This window comes from Ammodytes marinus (genome assembly GCF_949987685.1).
Source record: "Ammodytes marinus genome assembly, chromosome: 9".
NCBI classification, from domain to species: domain Eukaryota; kingdom Metazoa; phylum Chordata; class Actinopteri; order Uranoscopiformes; family Ammodytidae; genus Ammodytes; species Ammodytes marinus.
In genome coordinates, this window is record NC_137213.1 from 24984769 (window position 1) to 24996345 (window position 11577).

Here is an 11577-nt window from a genome sequence, read left to right on the forward strand (position 1 = left end):
GTGGAACACATAGAAAGGTCCATAAATAGACGTCAGCATGACAACCTGATGGGGATATTGGGAGAAGAAAAATTACAAAGACCTTGTTCGAGCAAATAGTTTAGTAAACATCGTAGAAAAGTTTTATTCATTCACAAAATACAGTGCTTTTCAGGAGCTTTTCAATGATCTTAATTGAGTCGTGCCATATCAAAAACAGAGTTAAACAGAGCAAACAAAGATCCCCATAGTATCTCCTAATGTCCATATAAAAAACAAAAATGTGTGTAAACATCCCACTCAGGTAGGTTTTCAAAAAACATTTACAAAATGTACAAAAATATTTTTTTATTATTGTGTGATGATAGTCCATTTACCACGGTCTCCACACAGAATCTGAGTTGACCATCGGTGCAACAGGAGACATGTGGTGGTGACTGTTTTGAGCGCTCAGTGGCACGAGAGCCGCACTGGGAACCAGAAAAGCAAAATGTCCGTCCGGCGTCGGCACAACTTGGAAGCCTGCACCGTACAGCTTCATGGCATCCGGGGAGACGTGCATCTGCGCTGAGCCACTTTTGCAATGTGTCGGTGGTGCGGTCGAAGCAGCTAGGGTCTGTGTAGAGGGCTGTCCCAGAGCCAGTGTCCCAGGGTGAGGGGTGTAGTAGTTGACGGCGCTGATTTGGGTCACACAGGCAGCCAGGTGGCTGAGCAGGCGAGTCCTCACCTCCGTGTTCACGCCTTCACAAGTGGACAGGAAACGGGTGACCTCGCCCACGCACTCAGTGAACCCGGCTCTGTATTTACCCAGGACGGATGGGTCTGCGTTCACAGCAGCTAGAGAGGAGGAAAATAGAAATACAGTACATTCATTTTTGTACTCTTTTTCATCAAATTTCCGTTTTAGCCTGTAATTATTTTCTATTCAAATTTTTAGCATAATGGAGTTTTAGTGACCTGGTGAGGTTTCCTTATAAGCCTGTCACAACAGGTTTCTGACCTCTTCAGCACACACTTTTTTCTCTTTCCATATATTTGTTTTATGTATGGTGTATTGTTTTGAATTTGAATGAATGTGTGCAAATCAATAAAATCAAAAATCTGAAATCACAGACAGACAGACAGACAGACAGATAGACAGATAGATAGATAGATAGATAGATAGATAGATAGATAGATAGATAGATAGATAGATAGATAGATAGATAGATAGATAGATAGATAGATAGATAGATAGATAGATAGATAGATAGATAGATAGATAGATAGTGTATGGGTATCAAAATATACCTTACTAATATCAAAAATATTACAAATAATTGTCAATTGGCTGATTGTATTTATGCAGTTAAAACATGTAAACTAATGTGCCAAGGGCTTGCCCACCAGCTGTGGGTGCAAAGCAATAAATCGTGGAGACTGTGGGAATATTGTTTACCATCTAAAGTTAGACCCAAGAGTTACTGCAGGCACATCCATCAACAACATGGTCAAATCCAGAAATGTCAGTTACATACCAGTCATCCGAAGTCGCTGCAGGCTCCTCAGGTGCTTCACAGTCATCTCCAGGATGTCTGCCTTCTCCAGCTTGGAGTGTCTGGAACTCTAAACACACAGAAGGGATGGTTTAGATTTAGTGCTGAACTTTTAAATTCCTTGCAATTTGTCATGCAATGGGAATGTAGCGTTCATCTCCTTACATCTTTCTTGAGTGCAGCCATGATAAGGGTCTTCAGTTGGCCCAGGCTCTCATTGATGCGCGCACGCCTCCGCTTCTCCATGATGGGTTTAGAGGACTTCAAATAGAAGAAAAATAAAGAACTGTTTAGAATACATACTTCTAGATAAAATGAAATAAGAAAAATAGTGAAATACAAGCAAAATAAAAAAGTTAAGATACCTTTCTGTTCTCTGACAGAGTGCGGGGTTTTTCTGGCGTGGAGTCGCCACTTGTTGATGTGGCAGCCACCGCGGATGGAGATGTTCTCTCCAAAGTACCGGCTGGCATCTTCAGGTTTAAAAATTAAACAAAGTTGAACAGTCCAAACAAATACTTTCTCAATGACAGATTTGATGCACGGCAATAAGAAAGTCAGTCCAGTGCAGTGAGTCCCGCTTTCTTCTCTTAAACCAAAGCGCAGTTTATTGATGACGAATGTCAGAAGTGACTTCTGCCTCCGCGCCACGCTGACACATGCAGTCCGCTCCCGTCTGCAGCGCCTTGGGTAGTATTTATAGAGGCCGAGGCTGCACGCGAGCGGCTCGTGTGTGACTTTCCTTGGTTTCGTCAGTGCGTCCAATGAGCGCGCGGGACACGGTGCCCGGGAGGCGGCGGGCTCGTGCGACACGGCGCACCCATTGGCTACCTGTCAGGAGGATGCTGAGAGATGTTTTCACACAGAGAAGGTTTGTCTGCAGTATAAATGTAAGGAAAACTGCCTCTCCTGCGGCGAACCAGATGTGCGTTACCTCTTATATCAGATTAAACTGTTTCATTAAAGGTTTGTTGTAGATAACGTTAATATTGAAAGTTTATTCAAATCACCTATTTAGCAAATTGCTAAGGCTTTGCTTCATAGTTAAGTTATGAAAGCTGATTTAAGTAATTAATTAGGCAAATTCAAATGTGTGACAAATGCGTTTGTCAATTTGATTATTTCATTTATTTTGATGCTGATTATTTTTGATTGATTTTGACAGATAAAACCACAACAAATTGCTACAAAACGTTTTTTCTCTTCCTCTACATTATGTCAGATGTTTTGGTGTCCTTTAAGTTATTAATAGCCTATAACAAGTTAAAGTTTTATTTTTTAACAATACAGGTAAATAATGATTTTACTCAAGCACTATTCATTACAAAAAAAAATTCAATTATTTTTGAAGCATCTTTCAGATGCACATAATCTGTTCCACATACATTTTCAGTGCAAAAAGTAAATCTAACTGATGGATGTCGTGCCTCATAGTCCAGGTTAACAGAACACAGTGCTACCTCTAACACGACATCTTGATTTAAGAAAAATTATATTTAAGTATAATTTACTTATTAATCAAATCAAATCAGTTTTATTTGTATAGCCCAATATCACAAATTGACATTTGCCTCAGTGGTCTTTATATTCCATACAATATGATACAATATGATACAATATGACACCCTGCCCTTACACCCTTAGCTCGTCTGAGAAAAAGCTCACAGTAAAAAAAAAACCTTTACCGGTATTAAAAAATGTTTGAAGAAATCTCAGGGAGAGTTGACAAAGTAAGGGATCCCTCTCCCAAGACGGACATGCTGCAATAGATGTCATAAGTAGAAAATCACAAAGGATTTTGGTCATTGTCCAGATGTTTACATAATACTAAAGTAGAGCGCGACTACTCATTTACTACTGTGCTTGTATATGTATATGTGTGTGTGTGTGTGTGTGTGTGTGTGTGTGTGTGTGTGTGTGTGTGTGTGTGTGTGTGTGTGTGTGTGTGTGTGTGTGTCAATGAGAGAGAGAGAGGGAGAGAGAGAGGGAGATGAAGAATCTGTGCAAAGGTTCTTTATCTCCGTCTCTCTCTCCCTCTCCCTCTCCCTCTCCCTCTCCCTCTCCCTCTCTCTCTCTCTCATTGACACACACACACACACACACACACACACACACACACACACACACACACACACACACACACACACACACACACACACACACACACACACACACACACACACACACACACACACACACACACACAACTTTTTAAGGGGTCATTGAGTGCTTCAGAGTTTGAGGTGGAGACCTCATCCTCTGACACACTCCAGGCCTGATGTCCAGTGAAGAAGAAAATCTCTGACACACTCTTCTGTCCTCTCACGGCCATGAACTCTGACATGTCTTGTCTGTTTTCCTAGATTGGGGGCAGGAGGCAAACTTAAAGGGTTATTTCAACCCACCTGAGGACTGATAATAAAAATATGTATTAGGTGATATATTCATGGTCTCAAAAAGCCTTTAGGCATCTATTTTGGGAGAAAACAATTAATGTGAATTTACATTTGCAAGAAAGATTTTTATTAGTAGTTTTTTAACCATTTTTAAATCAAACTGTTTGGATAGATCATTGATTATAAGACAAAGACAGATCTATGGTGCATATTCCAGTGGAACGAGCTCAGCATTAGGATAATTAGCATATTATTACTTATTTTACTTAAGGTATAATCTTGGCACCCTTTTATACTTTAGAAGATCTTTTTTCATCACCAAAAAAATCATCAAAAAGGCATTCAGAAGTTACTATTTATTGTATTATCACTCCTCATAAATAGCAAAAGTTTCATTATTTACATTTCTTTAGACTGTTATTTAGAATCCCTGCAACATAATAAGGTTTCCTACAATCAGAGCAAAGTGTACACAGCCCCATGCAGATGCAGATACTATAAAAATCCCAATATTTTCTTTAGTATATTTATCATATCTTGCCACTTTTGTTGGAAAGAAATGCTTTTTTCTCTTTAAGTTGAATTTTTTTAGCCCCTGATTGTATAGGTATCAATGTTCATGGTACTTAAAGTAGGCTACTCGTTTTTTTTTTCATCTTTTCTTTTGCCTCTTTGTAAAGCTAATTGTTTTGCTCTGAATGAAATACACTATTAATCAATTCTGACTGATTCTAATTATTATTCGTTACACTAGAGTCACAATCTAATATGAAAACATTAAACTACTACAAACATCTCTCCATCAATTTGAAAAAAATATATAATAATTCAACATATATGATAAACCATTCAAATTCTATCTTTGGGACACCCTGGTTTCATTGCTCTATTAGTTGACAGACGTCTCTGTCTGGTCCAGGTTTATCATCAGATGCCTCCATCCTCCCTGATTGACTTCAAACACTCTCTCCAAAGCTCCTAAATCCTCAGAGGTGAAATGACCCCAACATTCAGGTCAGTTTTTACATACATGGCCGACTCTCTGTGTGAGCAAGACGACTTCAAGCACCACCGGCTTTCTTGACTTAAGTCTATGTCAAATTAATTCAAATGAAATCAAGTCAACCCTGCAGCCAAATTAGGTTAAACTGTTACATAACTATTTATAACATTCGACAAAGTCAAAACATGAGTGACTACCTGTGTAGATATTTTCTTTGATAAAATATTAAGTGGACATAATGGCTTTTTTGCATTTTCACAAGTCAAGATTTGGGCTGTAGAAGAGGTATGATTTACTGGGAAAGTAATGCTGATGTGTCTCTCATTTTAATTAGGCTATTATTAGTAGTATATTTGCTACTTCAAGCGGATATGCAGGACAAATGTTGTGTTTCCCACCAATACACATTAACAAACTCATAAACACTGACCACCTCAGACTGAGAATGTTCACAGCCGCTCTCGTGGGATCACAACAAGAGCTCATCTACTAACTGGTTGTCTTTAACAAGATGCCTATTTAAAATGGCCCATGGTTCTCATCGCAGCAGATGAGAGTTGTTTTGTGGCGAAGCAACAATAAATTACATCCTATCAGTTCTGTTTTCAGCGGGGCCTGCTGCTCCGCCACAAACAAGCCTTTATTGTGCGGGCGGCGATCTGGACATGCGGTTTATAGCACAGCACAGCCCTGATCTGTATCAGTGTGGGAACCGTGGGATGGGGAGGCTCCAGAGGGCCAAGGCAGGGTTAGAAAGCTATCATGGTGCAGCATGTGACTGATAACCGACTCCTTGTACAATTTACAGCAACAAATTAAAATAAATATCCATTAACTAATTTAGACATATTATTTTAAATCTGCCAAACTCTACCTGTAACTGTTTTAATTAAGCTATATTGTACTTTCACCCATTTAATTTGAATTGCAGCCATTCTACATCGCTGTCTAAACATTTCAATTGTCTTGTTTCTTTATCAGCTTGCTTTGTATTTAATGTATTTGCATTGTATATTGTGTATGTATAGTTGTTTTTGACTCGTCATGGTAAATGAGGCTTACCCCTCAACGATCTCTTGAGGATAAATAAAGGTAAATGAAATAACCACAAGCTAAGGGGAACAAGGGCAGGGAGATACAAATTATGTTTGGTTTGGTCTATTTTTTATTGGACCACTTTCTGAAATACAAAATAAATAACATATCAAATATACCAGGAAAAGCCTTATGAATAGATTTATTTCCATTAGTATCCCTACAGTTAGAAGGAGCTAGAAAACTGAATCAAATGAACCAACAATTGATGAAATCTTTTCAGAAAGCAGACAAGGTCAAATATATCTTCTTGAAGACAGCCGTTAGCCGACGCAAAGATTAATGAAGTAGAGGGGCAGATGAAATAAAATATCCATAAAGAAATACTTTCTAGAGGCCATTGTTGAGCCTTTGCTCTGGAGACAGAAGGTTTTGACAACTCAGAACTCATCAACCAATATTAAGTCATTTTATTGTGGATCTGGTAATTACTGTGGTTATTACTTTAGCAGATTTGACAGATTGCAAGGTAAAAACTGAGAAATTTAAAAATATATTAAAAAAACGTTGATATAAATTTGATTAACACCTGGGCCGGGATTGAATGAGTTTCCACACAGAATGTCCAGTGGCCACACACCTCTCCATCTTCACCTGGTCTGAATGCAGTGGCCCCCCCCCCTGTGCTTTCTCCTCCGCCCAGCCACCTCCACCAGGCAGTGAAATGACCATCCCTATCATCAAATACTGCCAACTTTCCTTTTCAACTGCTGGTATGAAAACATCTCAGGGCAGGAGGGGAGGGCACAGACAGAGGGGATCACTTAAACATCTCATCCAGCGCTCCGCTCGCTCTCCGACCTTCCTTCTCCCTTTGAATTCTCCCCTTTAAAGAGGGAACGGGGGCCCTCCCATAGCAACTCCCAACCCCCCGGCTCTGCCCGCCTTTTGTCCCCCTCCCAAACAGCAGTTTCTGCTCCAGAAGCCTTAGACAAGGCCTCCATTAATTGCGGGCCTGTGTGGAATACACGCGGGACAATGGGCCCAACAGAGTGTCCGGCCCCCAGACAAGGCTGGAAACAAGTGGTACAGGAATCCAGCAGAATAGACTCGTCCGGGCTGATGTCACTGAATACATTTACCTACCTCAGAGCGCATTCACTCTGCGCTTTGTTTTATTTGGACAAAAAAAGAGAAGGGATAGGGGGGAGGTAGCAGTATCAATGGAAAAGAGGAGCTGAAGGGAGGGGGAGCGGGGGCTCAAGAATGGGAAATAACTGGTTGTCATGGTGAAGTACTGAATCAAAAATATGGTCGAATTTAGCGGAGGCAGAGATGTAAAAAGGGTAGAGGGCGTTAGATTAAACCCTGCGTGAGATAAGAGAAGGCTGCAAACAGAGGTTGAGTTTTTTTTGGCGTATTCAGCCGTGTTTATATGGCAATAAAGAGCGGATAAGGGAGCGGGAGATTAGCAGACTCATCTAGGCTCATGTTTGTCAACAACCTGAGTTTCAAGTCAGCTTATTCCAAGTCAGTACACCAGCAGAGAGGATGCTTAGCTATGGCAAGGGAAGCTGCGGAGAGGGAAAGGGGGACCATAGCAACTGGTATTCCAGCATAACAACCTGCCATCTGTCACCTAACGTGGTGGGTTCTTTCTTAAAAGCATTTAGATCTTCATCTTGGAGGCAAAGGCAATGAGACTGAAGTCTTATTGAACTCTGGGTCCCCCCCTTTGAAAAGCGAACCCAGTCATCGCCTTATCCCTCATCAAATTGAAAAAAAGAAACGCTTTTAGAGATTCTAAGAGAGGCCTCACATTTAATTTTTAAAACCCAGACATGAAAGTGGAAAGTCTTTAAAGGGCTAGTTAGCATGTAGATTATATGCATTTCAGTGCATTGTCAAAGTACCTAAGTGTATTTACATGTTAATATGTTCAGGGATACCATGGTCTTGAAAAGGTATTGGGGCGGGGGTGGAGGTTGGTTAACTGTGTAGTTTCTCTCCGCCGTGAACCATGGGAATGTGATTTCTTTGTGCCATCAAGGTTCAAACACATTCCTGTAAAGCCATGGATATTATGAGCATTGATTCGCCTGCAGCAAAACAAACCTATGAACCTGTTGATCCTGGCGACAAAACCAGACTCAGGTCCATAAATCTACTGTACAGGTTACTTAATCGTTGCCTAGATTAGATCGTTCTCCTCCTGATGGATAAAAAGATGGTATTTGGTGCTTTAGCAGCACTGAAAGCTTCAACAAGAGCCCCGCTGATGCACTGCCATGTGGTCGCTTATCCCTATGCTTGAGTCCATATCCATGAGTGTGTTTGCACTGGGATTTATGAATGTGAAGATGGCCTATTCTTGCCGCTCAAGATGACTCACAAGACCAGCGTTTTGGCCACTTACGCGGTGAAAGCAGCCTGGGGGGATGCCCTTTCAGCACTCGAGGACCTCTGGCTGAGTCCCCTTCACACGGGGGAGATCAGCCTCACTTGGGAAAAAGTCCCCTGCTCTTTACAGGGAGAGAGCTGTCCAGAGGGATGGTGCGCTCGTTGTCCCAGGGCCTCCCTTCTTCACCTGCCGGCTTAGCGCTCATCACTTATGCACATAATCCCTGGTTAGTGCATGTGATCCACCAGCCCGTGCCCAGTGCCCTGGCCCCTGAGCCGCCCCTGCTCACATGCTTGCTGGGTGGCTCCTGGGTGTCCATGGCAACTCTCATCTTCTCATGACAGTTTAGGCTTCATTCGTGGCTCCTAAGTCCCCTCTTCAGTCTCTGTGCGTCTTTTTCTGTCCGATGCTTTCTGTCTCCCTAAAGCCCTCCTCTGTTTGTGTGTTGTTCTGACTATGGCTCTCTGTGTCTCTTTTCTCACAGTTCCCATGCTTTGGCCCGGAGGAGAAACAAGCTACGGCCCAGAAGCACAAAAGTGCATTAATGCTATTCTGGTATCAGTTTAAAGACCAGATTCACCATCACTACAGATTGTTGACCAAATGAAGGCCTGATTCGTAAACTGAGATCGTAAGATACACTTGTGTGCTCCTTTTCAGCGTGCTCACACCAGGCCTCTGAGTACAGATCGTCTTACCTACAATGCAAACCCAGCAGCCCTAAACCATTAGTTTGTTTAACATGCTGAATATCGCACAGGGCCCTCGGGGGAGAGCCAGCGAGGCAGACCGGCCGATGTTGTGTGGCCCCCCATGCTAACAAGTGTCACAGTGATCCGGGCCGTTCCTCCCCCTGTGTGAACGCCATGTGAGAGGCGGCTCCATCCATGCCCCTGCCACCTCCACACAAGGCCCTCCATTGACTTCTAACCTGTTGAGGGACCATCGGAGACAAAGAGCCGCAGGGCGGGGCCGTCCCTCCGACAAGCCTGTGAACAAACGTTAACACGGCTGCAACTGTCCACCCCCTGAATCACTGAATTTATTGACCAACCACAGAGCCCATTCAGGCCCTGGAAGGACTGATAAAGGAAGGGGGACAGGGACACCACCAAGGGCCCGGGAAGGAGCCCATGCTTAGGGGACAGGAGGGAGGAGAAGGGCCTTTGTGGCCTTCTGGTGGGTCACAGTCCTTTTACCAGACGTAGATGTCTTTGAGTCATCTGTAAAATGAGGCCAACCGTAAGTGAGCATCAGGTCGGCCTTGTGTCCTGACTATTAATCAAGACGAGGGCCCAGTGAGTGTCCAAGCTTCAGAGAACCTGCAGCAGATTGTTGCCTGCTTGTGGACTTTGTGAAGAAAAAGTGAAAGCATGTGTGAGTGTTGGTAATTAAAGGTGGAGTCAGAGATTCTGGAGAACCTTTGTTGACAAAATCACTTTTTGTCAAGATCACAACCTGTCATGTGTGTGCTGAAAAAATATCAGCTGTAAATACAAAGCCTTGGCTTTGTAAATTGGTATGTCAAGAAAGGGGGCCCACGGTAGCTAGCAACATGTCAGTTTACAGAGCCTAGGCTGTGTTTTAATACAGGTTTTGTTTAGGACCACAGGTAGCGGATCGTGGGGAGATAATCATTGATTTTGACAACAAGCATGCTCCAGAATCGCTGCCTCCACCTTTGATTGACGGATTCAAAAAAGCACCTGAAATGATAACACACAGAGGAGTGTGTTACAGTGGCCGTTACTCTACAGTTTATTCAGCAGGTCTGCTCTCTCTGTGGGGCTGTTGTGAATTAAGACACAGTAAACAAAGACTGTGTGTGCATAGGCTCAAATCTTGAAAGAACACAACTCGGACAAAACAGACGTATGGGCAAAAGAGAAAGGAGATGAAGTCCAAAATGTTTGCAATAGCACACGTCTGAGCGCAAGCTTGAGAAAATCTTTTTGAGCGAGTAGCTAGCTGTGAGGAAGAAAGGCTGTGTGTTTTAGCTTCTTTATGTCTTTCGGCCACCCTCCATCTGTTGCTCTACCGATACAAAAGGAATACAGCAGAGTGCACAAAAACCCATATTGCTTTGTGGAGAGGCAACACTATCCACGAAACCACATCGCAAACACCGATCGAAAGCAAGACATCCCGTCTCTGCACACATAGGTGTTTACTGAAAAGATGATCCGTGCAAGTCAGGGAGACACACATGAATTCATGATGCCTCCTCATCCTCATCATGAATATTCCCAAAAAGGCTCTTCCCTGATCTGTGGGAGATCCTTTTCTTTTTGGTACAAGCAAGGACCCCCGTCCCTCATTCACAGTCCCCTCTAAATCCACCCATTCACTGCCCACATGGGCCCTGATCTCCACATGAAATGATACCCCTCTTTCTCCTCCACTCTCGCGCCTTTAAGCGCCCATATGCCAGGCAGCGAGGAGGCTGGGAAAGCCCATAATTGATCAGTAAGTCTTGGCTGAAAAAAGTGTGACTAAGGTCAGCCCCCCACGAAGCACGCAAGAGTGGCTTAATATACAGATTTATTGGGAAATGTAAGAGCTCTGCAGAGCAAACACAGAGATATTTGTTGAGAGACACCGAAACAAATTTGTCACTTTTTAAAACTAAAGAAAATATTACAAATAATGTATTACAATTTTTCTAAAAACAAAATCCCTTTAAAAACTTGATACTATCTATGTATGGTAATGGGGGAATGTAAGTGACTTATTCTTAGATTTTTTTCCACATTTATAAACACCTTTAACCTTACTAGAAAAAGCTGCAAACAGTTACATAAAAATATTATATAAATCAAACGTTAAAATCAACAGTTATACAATTTTCACAGCAGCATGTGTCTCATTGATTCCTTCCGATTAATTTAATTGCTTTAATTAATTAATTACAACTTTATCAGTTATGTACAGTACCTAAGTGATGTTAAATGGTGTAAATACATTTCCTTGCAAACATTGGATTCAGAAACAATGTCATATTTTGAGAGAAAAAAGAGCATGAAGATTTCATAATGCATTTAGAGATGGTTAATTTTGACTCTCTTATTACCTAAAACACACACTCTCTTGCCCCCTGTCTTACACACACACACAATACACACACACACACACACACACACACACACACACACACACACACACACACACACACACACACACACACACACACACACACACACACACACACACACACACACACACACACAC

At 42.2% G+C, this 11577-nt stretch overlaps 1 protein-coding gene across 1 annotated transcript; it reads right to left on the bottom strand.

The window, feature by feature from the left end:
• Positions 1-352: 352 nt before the first annotated feature.
• Positions 353-1987, bottom strand: LOC307255780 (transcription factor HES-1-like; the record flags this gene model as incomplete). Its single annotated transcript, XM_080034555.1, has 4 exons — positions 353-816; positions 1497-1584; positions 1680-1775; positions 1880-1987. 4 exons carry the CDS (start codon positions 1985-1987, stop codon positions 353-355), a joined length of 756 nt encoding a protein of 251 aa, XP_079890681.1.
• Between the last annotated feature and the right edge of the window lie 9590 nt (positions 1988-11577).